This window comes from Neolamprologus brichardi, chromosome 2, assembly GCF_056152115.1.
Source record: "Neolamprologus brichardi isolate AB-2024 chromosome 2, ASM5615211v1, whole genome shotgun sequence".
NCBI classification, from domain to species: Eukaryota; Metazoa; Chordata; class Actinopteri; order Cichliformes; family Cichlidae; genus Neolamprologus; species Neolamprologus brichardi.
Genome location: NC_142105.1, coordinates 26226384 through 26240828, shown reverse-complemented (window position 1 = coordinate 26240828; position 14445 = coordinate 26226384). Strand labels below are relative to the sequence as shown.

The following is a 14445-nucleotide window of genomic DNA, read 5'->3' as shown; positions in this document are numbered from 1 at the left end:
GTCCTTGATAAGGCCGATGACCGTCATCAAACATCACAATTCTGACTGACAGGTCTTTTGAGAAACAGTCATTTGCGCAGAGGGAGAAGAGCAAAGAGAAGAGGACCACCCCTGGGTGGCCAATATACATACAGTGTAAAGACGACATCATCTAAAATGTGTTTCTTAAAGATTCTTTTTTTATTTTTTGAGTGATGACATTTTGACATTATGAAAATATTACAAGCTTTGGGGATAAAAGGTTATCCTGCACACAACATTCAAATATTAACTGCAGTATTTGGTGAAACATGTCACATAACTATTATAAGTAGAATTACCCCAAAGATTTAATACACTGCATAAATTGTTAAAAATGCAGACAAGCTATTTAGAATAATAATTAAGTATGGACAACATGATGGGTGACAACTTAAGTTAAGTCTATATTGCTGTACAGTATTAATAAAAATGAAATTTATCAAACGTTACCACAACAACTGGTGGGTAGCCCTAGAGACTGTCTTAAACACAGGAGCAGTGCAGATCATATTGGTCCTGAGGGTCCGGAGGTAGGTAACGGCAGGAGATTTCAGGAGCACCATCAGGCAGTACAATATGAGACAGGAAGGATTATGCTCAACTCATGCTTCAGAAAAATTACATCACAAAGCTAACTATTAAAACCGTGCATAAGGCACAGGTGAGGTTCTTCTTCTCGGTCAGGAGCATAACTTCACCGTTTGTGTGATGTCTCCATGCTGTACGATCCTTCTTCCCTTATCTCTGATCCAGTTCTCTGTTTTATGAAAAGTTCAGATTCTTTGACGTGTAAATACTGCAGGATTCAGAGGTGTCTGTGTCTAGTGGCAGCGTGGAAAAGAAGTCTTGTGATTTGTTCCCCCTTCCCTTATCTCCATCCTTTTTGATTTGGAACTGAACGCAGTCCTCGGATGAGTGGAGGCAGTCTGAAGCTCCGGGCACAGGGAAGGAAATCCTGTCCTCGTCCTCATTAGATTTAGCCTGCTAACAAGGGATGTAGACACAAGTTTAAGCAAATATCATATTAATCTGTGGCATCTAAATATTCACAGCTGGAGAGCTGTATTACCTCAACAGTTAAGTTATGACTAGGGGAACTCCCAGCTGTTGCTCTGTGCACATCCTGGTTCTCGGCTCTTGGAGACCCTACCGTTACCGGAGCATAACCCTAGAAATACAAACAGCAACAGATATGCACAAAGACACAATTGAAATGAATGATTTTAGCTCCCTTAAAAAAAAAGAAGATTATATTAGTTAATCAGTCTTACAGTGTGAACAGGACTGGCTCTTGGGGTCCATTTCCTTGGTATTCCAGTCTGCTGAGAGTAGCTGTAGTGACCTGGGGGCTGAGGAGAGGGGGGACTGTAGTGCTGCAAAAAAAAAAAAAACACCCACAAACATAAATAAACCAATAACGACAAAGACCTAGGAACTCATCCGACTCACAGACCATCACAATTCACCGGTTACTGCTCGTAAAAACAATAAACGTGACCTTCAGTGATCACTGTGTCCAAGGTTCTTGTGGATTGCGGAGAGACAGCCAGATGACGTTTGCCTTGCTATGGCATGAAGGCATGGCGAGGCTCAAATAGAGATAAAAGAAGGCTGAAACAGCAAGCCCTATTTATGTTACCATCTGCTGCTCTGCTTTCACATTTCATGTTTTGGAGAGTCAAAGGGTGAAACGGACATCGTGGACCGGTGTGTCTGTTAAATGTTTAGCCGTGATATCAGGTTGCTCCTTGCTAGTGATGTGTGTGGCATCATCACGCTGACATCTACAGAGCTTCAGTCAAAATACTTTGGACAGAATATATAAAAATATCTACAAAGTATCTGAAATAAAACATACCCACTGAATAAAGAGCTTCTACCATAAGTTTTTTTTCTCCATACTTTTTAAAGATACTTCAGTTCACCAGACTCTCTGGAGCAAAAAAGAAATGTCAAAAAACGTCAACATGTGGCTCCTGTTGGTGTCAAAGTGCATGCATCTGCAATAAGATTGGCTCGATGGCTTGTAATCATTTATTTAGCTGTGGACTCTCCTGGTTTCCTCACCTGGATGTTGACCCTCGGGGGGTTAGCTGGCAGCGTGCGGTGTGTTCTAAAGCACGTGATGAGTTGGGAGAGGCTACAGTTTGGGTAGCGTTTCATGAACAGGATGAAACCAGCCAGGGACACGAACATGCCAGAAGGGACAGTGACAGATTTGAGGAGCGCTCGCCAACTCCCTCCCCTTTTGTCTGAGAAGATGGCAGACACATGGATTTTAGGAGGAGTGGCAACTATGGATCAAACAACTTCTGACTGATGCATGCTTCCAAAAACGTGGCACAATACCCACCGATCACGTGCAAGTAGGTGGAGGATACCAGGTTGCCATTCCTGTCTTTAACTTCATACAGCCCATCATGCCTTGAGGTCAGCCTTGCAATGACCACCTCGTAGATGGAGCCGTTCCTACTCAGTGAGATGATACCCCTGTAGCGCAGATCATGGTCCGTTATCTGCCCCTCACGGATGAGCTGCACAGGGCCACGTGGGGGTTTGGGGTCAAAGGGGCCCAGGGAGGATTCATCAGGAAAATGGCCAGGGGTAAAAATGAGATGGGCATGAGCAAGAGGAAGAAATAGAGGCAGGATTATGGACTCTTTGGTAAAGCGTGTGATGTTGAAGGAATGCCCTGCATCCATCCATGTGTAAAATCATGAAAAATGGAGGAGTGGTGAATGTGGAAGTATGAGAGGGCATCAGATAGAAAGGGAAGGATAAAACAAAACCATTAGAACTGTAAAGTCACAAAGTTAAAGGTAGTCAGTCAGCTTCTTAAAACCCACGTTTCTGCTCTGCTCACCACGGACGGTGAGGGTGCTGCGACCCAGCACCTTCCCGTTGTCGTCTCTCACGGTGTAGTTGCCTTGGTCTGCTTGCGTCACTCTCTCCGCCACCCAGACCTTCCCCCCTCTTAGCAGCCGCCCCCGGCCAGCGTCACCGGTTTCGGGGTCTGTCCGGTTCCAAAGCACGACCGGCACAGCCTCAGACGGAGCGCCCCGGTGAGAGAACTCCAGCAGGGAGCCATTTTCGGGGATGCTGTGCTCAAAGGTCTCCCCATAGTTTCTGCGGTAGGGTTTAATGCATTCTGAAGGAAGACGAAGAACCGCGAGATAAGTGAAAGACAGAAAGAGAACAAGTTTATTTAAGTACAATTTTGAGATGCAAAAGTTACTTTCTTTTTAACTAAACTGGTGAAAAGGAAAGTGATATTGCAAAAGACCCACTCCTAACACACATCAGTATACCGTAAATGATCACAAATCAAAACGAAAAGAAAAGTGATAATATATCTTTCTTTATGATACTTTGATGAGTACATTTTCCTGACAATACTTGTGTAGGGACCATTCGTAGGCTATGCATGCTTACGGCAGTGGAGAGTTTTTTTCGTGTTCAGCTGCAGGAGAGGTGGGAAAGATTGGTTCAGGGGGCAGTGGCAGGTAAAGTAATGCCACATCTGCTGTATATTTATACCAATTAACCTCTCCTCTTTTTATGCAGCAGGGGTGTGGCTGGCAAACGTTATTCACACACACACAAACACACTTGACACGGAGTCAGAACAGTTGCTACAACTTCTCTGCTTTAAGGCAATAAATACATTGCCTATATGACATCAAAGGATATTACACATTAAGTTATTAAATAACTTAATGTTTTAAGCAAAGAGAGGCAGATCATTGAAAAATTATGGCTCTTTTGCATCATGACACAAAGCAATGAAGTTCGCCAAAGAGAGGCAACTGTCATACCCGAAACAATCAGACGGACAGTCTCGTAGGTGAAGCCCATGGACAGCTTGTTGGCATAAACTCCCTGGTCAGCATGACTCACTTCTTTCAGGACTAACGACTTATCCTTGGTCCACTCAAACCGTGGGTCCTTAACCTACAGTTGCATGGCAGATCCATTTTTAGGCAACACAGCAACCAAACACACACACAAAAAAAACAAAACCCCAAGTGCCAACACTCGTCCACTCACAGTGGTTTTCTCCAGCAGGATGCGTTTCGGCCCGTCTGGATACGGTGTAAAAGTCACGATTCGCGACGTTGAGTCCACCGGTAGACGAAACTCCTTCCCGACGCAAACAGTCTGAACTTTTTCTCGGTCACCTGTCGAGGTGCAAATGAAAGTCAGCAACATCATTGGAGACCATGTGGTGCAGATGAAGGATGCATGAGGGGTAAAATGTGACTTTTGACTCACCTAGTAATTCCCAACCTGCAGGAAAAGTACGAGTAACATAATTAATAATTTTCTTCAGACCTCAGATACGGACTGTAAACTCTCCTACATATGTAAAAGGTTGACCTACTTTTATGTTATTAGGTCATTTAAGGTCATCTATTTTGTGACAGATTTGTCTGCTATGTGATTTGACTTTTAAGCTCTTTAATTCAGCATATGTACACATTTATTAATTGTTACTGTTCACGTAGGCTACTGACTTTATACTGCATATTTTTCCACTGCATTTTCTCTGGGCACCTCTCACATTTATTATAGTTTTGCATGTTGGAAATTTACATTTGTGAGAATTATATTTCAGAGTTTAAGTGCTAAAAAACGAAAATCTCTGCTCTTCAAATCTGGGCTGGCCATTCTTCTTTGCCTTGGTTTTATTTAATCCAAGACCCTTTAATGAAATGGCTTTCTAGAAACATTCTGCAGATAATGGTGAAGTTATCGGCAAATGTATTAATTAGTCACTTTTTTAAATAATAACACTGACTTCACTTTTACTACGAATAACCTAACCGTAATATAAAGCACCAGTAAGTGCATTATTAATAAGCAGAAAGAAACAGAAAAACTACGGGTAGTCTTATTAAAAACTGGTGCCACACTTACCCAGTGCAAAAGGAAGGGTGAAAAGTGCAGTGTAGAGGACGCAGGGGGACATCTTCTCCTGTAAAAGACAGGACATTGTTTCATCTGTAAACGTAATTGACATTCACACCAACCCTCCTCCGAAAACAAGCGGCCAGACGGGACAGCCGATCATTAATCAACAAGCTGCAAAACGCGGGGAGCTCAGCGACAGCGCAAATGATGTCGGTGCGGACTCAAGCTACAGCGCACTGCACACACTCATGTCCCCCCATGACGTCCTGTCCGCTCTTTGAAGTCATGTCCACTCAGGTGTCCAACATGTTTCCCATCTTCTGAACCATTGCAGCGCTACTACGGGCTGCCGGGTCATCAGTTACCGATCATCAACAAACGATTACTCAGTTTGCGCGTAATGTGAACTCACCTGCAGGATGTGAGGGTAATTTAAAAAAAATGTTTTTGTGGATGAGGATAAGAGGATAACGACGACCTCCGCAGAGCGCGCATGCCCACTGCTTCCCCTTCTGTTATGGCGAAGGATACGTCGTATTCTCGGCCGCTGATACGCAAAGTGCGTCACATTTTGCAGTTCTTGTAAATACACCGTTAGCCCAAGGGAACGTGTTTTCCCTCCCTTTTACTATGCTGCTATATTGTAGACTTCCGTAGTAACTCGTCAGATTCTGACTGTACGTGCAAATGATGAGATGATCTTAGAAAATATAAGAGATCATAACGCGAAATGGAAATCCTCTCACTTAATCAATTTTCCTTCTTGTTAAAAAAAAATTAACAAAAGTTAATTAACAAAATTAACTTGTTAGTTTCTACAGTCAGGGAAAATTACTTGATCTCCAGATCCCCAGAAATAAAGAGTCTCTAGATTTGATGGTAGTTTCATTTTAATGGGAGACCAAAAATCCAGGAAAGAAACACATAATAAATTGATTTCATGTCACTGAGTGAAATAAGTGTTTTATCCCCAAGAACAACACAAGCAAGTTCTTTGTGGAGAAACCCTTGTTGGCAAGCGCAGCAGTAAGATGTTTCTTGTAGTTGGTCACCACGTTTGGACTCATCTCTTTTACTCCTCTTTACAGAAACGCTCTATTGATTTTCTATGGCAGGAATGTCAAACTCTTATTACACCATATTACACATACAGCCTACTTTGATCTTAAGTAGGCAGACAACATCCCTCAGATATCTCAATATAAGAAGTCCAATTTCATTGATACATCTTAGTTTTACTACATGATAAAGACATTTTGTCCTATTTTAATATATAGAAATCTATAGAAATCTATAGAAATCACTCAGCACAACTCTTCTGGCTTAAATGATAAGGAATAAATGTAAAATTACAAAACTGATTTATCTGTGTGCCACATGGGCACACGTGACATTTGTCTCTCTCCGTTGAAATGAAACAAACATAAAAATTAGAGACTGTTCGTGTCTTTGTAAATAAGCAAACTTGCAAATTCAGGAGTGTAGGGTGTGTGGTTTATCTTTATTTGGGGAGGTTTATGTGTCACATGAGATAAGTAAAGTCCTTAACAGTGCACATGCTTACACTTTAAATATGTTTTTAGTATAGGTTATATGCATGATTAAAATAAAGCAGGTTTTATGGTACCGGACCAGTTATTTCCCAGTGTTTTTATGTAACATGTTTAAAAACGTCTTGACTGCGATTCCTTTAGAATTCATTCCTACTGAATTCACTTGAAATGGGACGGCAGCCAACAAAACGACGCGAAAGTTGTATTTGTATCCCCTTTAAACTGCTTTTATTTATGATATGGTGGTTTTAGAAGCGATCTTGGAGGCAGAAACAACACAAACGCCTGGTTTGTTATTGAAAAGTATCCTGGGAGATGGGCCCTGTATGCAGTTACAGTGGGAGAGGTGGAGCCTAAGCCACGCCCAGTCCTTCTTTTCTCCACCCAGCAGCTGCAGGACGCACAGAACTCAATCACACAAAACAAGTACGGTCTCATTATTCTTTTTCTGTTTATCCACAACTTCTTCTTAGTCAGGCTTTTCAATACTGAACATCACCTGTGTCACTGATTTGCTATTTTCGGGGTTAATTTTTGTGTGTTATCCGAACATTTCATTACAGAAGGGAATGCGGTACGGATTTGGTCTTGGAAGCTGAGGGAAAAAACACACAGAAAAAAGACCCTCAAGTCACCTCTCTGCTCTTTTTCTGCGGGACATGTCGCTTGTGTTTTTGATGTTTTCCATTGTCTTCTTCGGTAAGTAGAGCTCATTCCCACATTCTAACATATAAACACCTGAAATCTGAAATACAACGCTCAATGGTTTGGGATTATTTACAACAAACGTTAATTGATTTCCATGCCACACACTCTGTGGGTACAGCATGTACAAAGTTATCCAATCTCTCCGTGGAGCCAGGTGTTAAGTGGCACTCTGCCGGAGCGAATTAAAGTGCGTGCATGTTGTAGTAAAAGACGTTTGGTGTTGTGGGGCTGCTGTAGACTAATGCAATTTAAATCAGTAGCAGAACACAGGAAGAACAATACGCATAGTCTCCACACCCATCTGCTATTCCCAGAATTAGTGCTTGGTGCATTTCATTTATCAATAAATTATTTGGGAAACATAAACACCTATCAACGTACATCCACCCATAAATAAAAATAAATAAATAAGCAAGCATATTGTTGTTTGTTGTTTTATGTATACATAATTCAATTAAGGCCTAATTGAAGAAAACAAAACAATAATCTGATTAATTTCATTTAAATATAAATATACAGTTACATATTTATGTGTTTTAAACTATTCACGGTATTTATGCATTGTCATTAATGTCTGTAGCTGCAAAGTGAAAGGAAATGTTTACACGACGGAAACCAGAAAATTCAGCACAGCCAAGATTTCTTTCCATTAGCTGGTTTGACAAAACATATAACCTCAGTCAGAGATAACGGGTAGCACGACGGTGGCAATCAACTTTTTCTTATTCTTTATTTGTCTTCTGCTTCCGGCTCTGAGAGCGCTCACACGTAAATATGGGCGTTTTGCAGCGTCACGTGACTCATCGTCCGCATGCGATAATCCCATAAGAGTGGCGCTTAAAATGGTCATTTATAATATTTAAAGAAAAAACATATCATATCCATTCAAGTTAATCACGTTATCACTACTGTTTAAGGTAATAGCTGCAGATTAGAGCTCTGAAACTTTAAACGGGATCTATTTAAAAGTTAAAGGCCATTGTCCAATATCCGAATGGCAGTTTGTCAGCAGATCAAAGTGTAATTATTTTATTGGTTGTCTTGATGCATGCTCAACAAAACAACAAACACGAAAGCGCCAGACATTATGATACAGACTTATAATTTGCACCGATGTTTTTTCGAAATTCTATAGCCTACGCGAAAAGTGAGCGCGAGAGCCCTCGGTGCGCCTGCTTGCTGCTGTGCTGAAGTCAAAGTAAACTTTATTGTCATCTCCGCTATATACAGTCCAGTATATAGAGAGACGAGACGACGAGGCTCCAGTCCAAGTAAACAAACAGGGAGTGTTCGCCCAAACAGGCCAGGACCGCCACCAGCATAAATTACCACAGTGACTCTTACTTTGAGCTTAGCCATCTCAGCATAGCTGGCCAAGCCACAGATCTGGCTTCATTAATTCACCTCGCTGTTGTGATGTATGGGTTTGAGTAAATGGCTCAGTAGTGCTGATATCTAAAAGTGGCCAGTTGCTGTTCTAAGATGGTCAGCCATTGCTGATTTGAGAATAGCGGCTGATGAAGTGAGTGCATCAGAGGGACCAATCAGGTTGAACCGTTTGGAGACAAAGTTACAGGCAAGGCAAAAATGGTTTAATGGTTTGGAGCTGCTGTGGTGACTGAGCTGAAAAGAGGGTAATTTACTGATGTGAGATGTTCATGTATTTCCTTCATTCAGCTAATAATAACTTGGTTTATTTCTGATGCTTTATGACGAATGTGAGTTAATTCATCAGATTGAGAGTTATACTTTACTCTGCCTCTTGCTTTGGGGATGAGAGATCTCTGGGAATGCTTTTTTTATGCTGCTGCATTTGTGTAAATTCAGTGATGTTCCAGAACCTTGTCTTCAAAATTACTTTCAGAGTGTAACAAAATGTGTGTGTGTGTTTGGTATATTAATGGAAACAACTGATATTATGTTGTCAGATGTTTGTGGTTTCAGTTACATTAACACTACCTCCATCTGTCTCTTCTTCTCTTGCATCTTTTTGATTAAAGGTTCATCCTCTGGTATACAAACTGATGAGGTGTGCTATGGCAGGAGGTGGCAGTTTCCATCTAATTATATACCCTTACGTTATACTGGACCGATATACTTTACTGAAAGTAATACGGAATCCAAAAAAGTTGTTATAAATTATGGGATGGTGAGCAGCCTCTATGTGACCATTACATTTCTGCAATATGATAAATGTTAAACCTATGTTTGAAACAATTAAATCAAAGTATATAGAATATGTTCTAATCTGAGGAATATATATGTGCTGTCTATCTTTCAGGCAATAGACGCACGCTTCAGAGTCTCTCCTGGCTCAATTTATCTTACAGATGTAGAAAAAAGAGATGAAGGAATTTATTCTGTCTCATCTGGTGGCTACCAGCGACAAGATGTTGTTGAACTGAAAGTCTTGGGTAAGAATTTGAACTGTACTGTATATTTAGATCAAAAATATATAGGTATGTGTTTTAGCTACCTATTCCTAAGCACAAGTCCCCTCCTTTTTTTTTCTTAATCTGCATTTTAAGAATGTGCTGAAAATGTCACAAGGGATTACTACGATACTTGGGAGTACTCTATCCCTAGACGGGCTGAAATCCTGGAGTTTACTCCCCTTCACAGTCCGGACCAGCCAAAGATCCTGTGGAATCGCATAGACTCTCAGATCAGAGAAAGCAGAGCTGAGGTGAAAAACGGTAATTGGCAGCTGTCTTACCTCACTCAGGCAGACAGTGGGTACTACAACTTCAGGGATAAGAACCACTCTGTGTTGGCCAAGGTGCTGCTCAAAGTACAAGGTCAGTCACTAACAGAACAAACCAGACACTATGAAACAAGGTGGAATGAGCACATTCTCATTGAATACCCTCGGGGTCCTAAGAAGTGGACCATGACTTTTACACCTGAGGGCCAAATGAATCCCGAAACACTGATGAATGGCAGTCTGATCATAAAAGATAATCGCTTTTCTGGCAGAATTCGTGCAGTGATGGATGGCATAATTATAAATTCTACAGAAATTAGAGACTCTGGCACCTTTGAGTTCAGAGACCCAGAAGGCAACCTGATCTTGAGGGCTCAGCTTGAAGTGAGCCCTGGTAAGCAACAGAGCATTTCTCCTCATAGAGTAGAAGTTCTAACTAACATTAACCCCCACCCTCTACACCATATTCCCTAACTTTCTCCATGCTCTTACAGAAATGTTGCCACAGTTTATATTTATGGCTGTTATTGCCTTGATTGTCGTCGGAAACATCTGCTGTTGCTGTTGTTACAAAAAGTGCTGTAAAAGGGACAAGTCTGCTCCTCAGACTGCAGCCTCACCTGCACCTGCCGTATATGGTCATGTAAGTACTCTTTCAAATGGAAATTAAGACCAGCTGTGTTAATATTTGATGTTCTTTTTTTTTAAATTTGAAAATCCTTATTCCAATTACAGATTGAGAATCAACCTGCGTGCCCAAGTTACTCACATCCTTCAGCTTTGTCTTATCAGCCTGTGAATCCTCATATTTCTACACAACCTTCAGCTACCTCCTCTGAGCCACCGGTAGGTGTAAAGCTTGATTTATATTCAAGGCAAAGATAAAAGAGAGGTGAAAGGAACTCAGCCACTTTTGTTGTTTTAACCTCTTAAGCCCCAACGCCCCCTGATACGGGGGCAAAAAGCAGGAGATCAGGTAGGCTTGGGGCTTAAGAGGTTAAAAAGAAATAGTAGTTATTTGTGGATTGGCCCACTAAGTCTTTATCTCGTCTGGGACTGCCTGGCAACTCACATTAGCGCTCATCCTCTTTCCTCTTCTGACTCATGTGCTTTTTCCTAACTTCACAGATGCACCACAAAGTGAATATCCATGAGAACCCTGCTCAGCCTGAGGTACATACACACAAAAAAACATACAAAAATCCCCATGAATGCGTAAAACTAAGAACAGAAATTTCCTCATTCAGAGGCATTTTTGGCCTGTCAGTGACTGACTCATTTTATCCACTGTGCTTATGCACCTTTTTTCGTTTTACCGATGTCTCCAGGTTTCAGTACCTGAAAACCAGGCTTCCACTCCAGCTCCCTCAGTCGGCCCAGACTTCCTCTCATCAGACCCGGAGCCGCAATTTGAACTGAAAGGATTAGACATGCCTTTCGCACCATCTCTTACTTCAAACACAACTATCTGTGATGTTTATAACTCAGACAAACTAAACTTTCTGTAAAGAGTATGCTGAAAATTCAGGTAGAGTTCATTATTGTTTCCATTTTCATCTTTGCAAAGCCATACACGGACAGGAAAAGGACCATGCAGACAGATGTTAATCGCACTGTGTTGATGCATGATCAGTTTTCTTTTATCTTTCACACAAAGATGTGCTGTTGTAAAATGTATGGATTCCAAATATATTTTTTCAGTTAACAAGATTGCTTGTAAGTTTGTAAGTTCATGTCTTGCAAACAGTTTGGTTCTGGAAAGCTTTGGAATTTTTAATTTTTTCCTAAATTTTCCTCAGGTATGAGAACATAAATCTCACTAAGTGTTGTCCTCCAAACATTCTGTTACAGCAGCTTAAGTGTGAACTACAGGAATCAGGGTTTTATTATACTGTGCAATATAAATGCATTTACCATAAATTAGAATTGTTACTTGCATGAAATAGTGTCTGCTTTGCTTCTCTTCACAGGCTATTTATGGATATTTATGGAATGACAGATAATGTAGTCCAGTATCGTGGCAAATTGTGTAATAGATACGGTGGACCAACGTGCCTATTACATGCTTTGCCGGTAATATCAGGCTGGATAATGTTGCTAGCTTTTGCTTCCATGGGTATTTTTTACCTCTGTTATGTGGATCCAGCTCCATACATCACTTGATTGTGGCTTTTATCATTGTGCTTTGAGGGATGGTGGGCAATTTTTAAATATGCCTTTTTATATTGTCAAATTCTCAAATGCAATACAAGTATAACTGTGGTTCTGTATATCTTTAAACAGAAGCTGGTATAAAAGTTTTATCTGGCATTGAAAAACATGTATCGTTTATATAATGTATGTAAAATTCTGATAGTTGTTTGCATTGCATGAAGATGTCTGAATATGGAATTAGTGTAATGATTTGAAAAAGACCTTAAAGAGCTTACATGAATTTTTCAACTCTGTCCCTCTGTCTCGCTCCCTCTTTCTGTCTCACTCTCTCTCTAACACACATGCACACGTGTGGGGACACAGTGGAATGACAACACCACTACTTCTTACATTTCAAAAAATCTAAATGGAAGAGCCCCTTAAAATTTGCATGGAAACTAGAGGGTTAGACTTTCAACATTACAATTAGCATTACAGTTGTAATAGCTTCTAATGCAACTGTAACTCATTTAATTATAAGAGCATTTGTATGTTGACAGACATTTAAAAAAGCTGGTTTTGGAGAGTTTGCTACTATGCAGCTCTTATAGCAAGTTGATGTGCAGATGTTAATTCCTGCATGGATATAGTTTAAGTAATTGCTTGGTGTTATCATATTTCGTAGATAAATATAACTTGGTGTCATCTGCATAGCAATGAAAATGCATGTGTTTTGTAATAATATTGCATGAGGGGAAACGTATAATGTAAAAAGTATTGGTTCTAGGACAGAACTCTGTGGAACTCCATGAAAAATTCTTTAACTTACATTAATACTACCTGTCTACCTGTTTATTCCTGGTCCATTCCTGGTATAAAGCCTGAGAATAATTGCTATGGCATGGAATTAAACTTTTCATCTGATTATATATATATATATATATATATATATAATTTATTATGGACCAGTACAGTTCAGTCCAAGTAAAGGAGGCTCCTCAAAATTTGTGGTAAATGATTGAAGGTAAGCTGCTCCACGTGCTGTGTGACCATGTCTGGTCTGTCTTCTGTTGGAAAACATTAAACCCTGGTATGTGATGATAAATAGAATCTGTTCTCACCTGAGTGAATGTATATGTGTTTACATTTCGGGGAAAGGACCCCAATTCAGAATCTCCCCTGGCTCAATTTGTTTTACGAATGTGATAGAATCAGGATCAGGGATTGTTTTTACATCTCATTTGGTGGCAGGCAGCTATTGTTGTGTAACTGAAAATCTTAATGAGAATTAAACTATCCTGCATCAACCAATCTGTTTGATAATAGATTTGTTTAGAGAGACTGTTTCTTATAAAGAACCTTTCCACTTGAAGTACTTTTTTCTACTGTTTTTGTACTTAAGTGCTTTCTATCTAGCATTCACACTTATCATATCGGTGAGTAACTTGGGGTTCAGTATCCCAAGAATCCTTTGGCATGCAGATTGTAACAGCCAGGGATTGAACCACCAGCCTTCTGATTAGTGGATGACCTGCTCTACCTCCAGAGCCCTGTTAGTTATGCATTTCTAAATACAAGTTCACTCTGTCTTGTGTGGTTGTTTAAAAAAAATTATATTTCTAAATTGGATTTTTTCTTAATTAGTGTGAATGCTGATAAGCATTGACAGTATTGTTATTCAAATCTTTATTATTATACTATTTTATTATTATTAGTGTGAATACTGAAAAGCATTCACAGCATTGTTATTCAAATCTTTATTATTATAATATTTTATTTTTGTCAATACAACTTGTAGTATTTTCTTGGGAAGCATTTGTTTCACAATGACTTTTCTGTTTATTTAAAGCAGCAGCAGACAGGTGTATGTCTGTTTGTGTGTATGTGTGTGTGTGGTGCCACTGGATGGTGTCGCTATAGCAACCAGGCTCACACCTGCCTGCTTAATGAGCTCTGTCTGTCACTGCCAAGATTAATCTTAAAACTTATGTTTCAACTGCTGCTGTGTGCACAGTGTTTGCTCTACAGCCACCATTTTACCCTCAAAACATCACCATCGTTGTTGTCTTTCCAACAGCATGGCTTCCAAAGCTCAGAGATGCAAACTTTTTGAACTGTGTGGATCCAAGTGGAGGGATAATCCTCAAACTGACCCATAGAAATACATTATATTTTCAGTCAGGAGTTTGTTTACACCTGAGGGGGAAATGGACTGACTGAAGGCAGGGTGTTCATAAAAGATAACTGGTTCTTTGGGGAAATTAAGGCAGTAAGAAATAGCATAAACAAATTATCCTGCAAAAATGAGTTCAGAGCCCTAGAAACAACCTGTGACAGGTAAAAGTGACCCAGGGTAAGCAAAAGAGCATTTGTCCCCATAGGGGGAGAGTTCTAACTATTATAAACTCCCTAGAC

The 14445-nt window shown here is 40.2% G+C and overlaps 2 protein-coding genes across 5 annotated transcripts; one reads left to right on the top strand and one right to left on the bottom strand.

Annotated features, from left to right (window-relative positions):
• Positions 1–163: 163 nt before the first annotated feature.
• Positions 164–5431, bottom strand: LOC102792656 (uncharacterized). 3 transcript variants are annotated; one of them, XM_035904118.2, is made up of 11 exons: positions 5345–5431; positions 4939–4996; positions 4294–4308; positions 4069–4199; positions 3837–3972; positions 2885–3169; positions 2375–2713; positions 2089–2273; positions 1293–1394; positions 1091–1189; positions 164–1005 (listed from the first exon to the last, which is right to left on the bottom strand). In XM_035904118.2, exons 2-11 carry the CDS (start codon positions 4988–4990, stop codon positions 784–786), a joined length of 1566 nt encoding a protein of 521 aa, XP_035760011.2. In that variant the 5' UTR covers positions 4991–4996; positions 5345–5431; the 3' UTR covers positions 164–783. The 3 variants fall into 3 exon arrangements, with proteins under 3 accessions (XP_035760011.2, XP_006810207.2, XP_035760012.2); XM_006810144.2 differs by having other exon boundaries at positions 164–1002; XM_035904119.2 differs by having other exon boundaries at positions 2375–2680.
• Positions 5432–6858: 1427 nt separating this feature from the next.
• On the top strand, positions 6859–12925 carry LOC148106146 (uncharacterized). Of its 2 annotated transcripts, XM_087853116.1 has the most exons (9): positions 6859–6911; positions 7049–7184; positions 9194–9342; positions 9475–9607; positions 9722–10291; positions 10392–10540; positions 10633–10743; positions 11026–11070; positions 11226–12925. In XM_087853116.1, exons 2-9 carry the CDS (start codon positions 7145–7147, stop codon positions 11403–11405), a joined length of 1377 nt encoding a protein of 458 aa, XP_087709242.1. In that variant the 5' UTR covers positions 6859–6911; positions 7049–7144; the 3' UTR covers positions 11406–12925. The 2 variants fall into 2 exon arrangements, with proteins under 2 accessions (XP_087709242.1, XP_087709240.1); XM_087853114.1 differs by having other exon boundaries at positions 11026–12925.
• Positions 12926–14445: the final 1520 nt, after the last annotated feature.

What these genes read in the sequence shown, in the direction of transcription:
- LOC102792656 (XM_035904118.2), bottom strand. Translation starts at nt 4,990, where the DNA reads ATGTCCCCCTGCGTCCTCTACACTGCACTTTTCACCCTTCCTTTTGCA. An exon ending in CCCCGAGGGTCAACATCCAG is followed by an intron (nt 1,395 to 2,088) that starts GTGAGGAAACCA and finishes TTTTTTTTGCAG; the next exon opens with CACTACAGTCCCCCCTCTCC. An exon ending in GAGCCAGTCCTGTTCACACT is followed by an intron (nt 1,190 to 1,292) that starts GTAAGACTGATT and finishes TTGTATTTCTAG; the next exon opens with GGTTATGCTCCGGTAACGGT.
- LOC148106146 (XM_087853114.1), top strand. Translation starts at nt 7,145, where the DNA reads ATGTCGCTTGTGTTTTTGATGTTTTCCATTGTCTTCTTCG. An exon ending in GTTTTCCATTGTCTTCTTCG is followed by an intron (nt 7,185 to 9,193) that starts GTAAGTAGAGCT and finishes TTTTGATTAAAG; the next exon opens with GTTCATCCTCTGGTATACAA. An exon ending in CTACCTCCTCTGAGCCACCG is followed by an intron (nt 10,744 to 11,025) that starts GTAGGTGTAAAG and finishes CTAACTTCACAG; the next exon opens with ATGCACCACAAAGTGAATAT.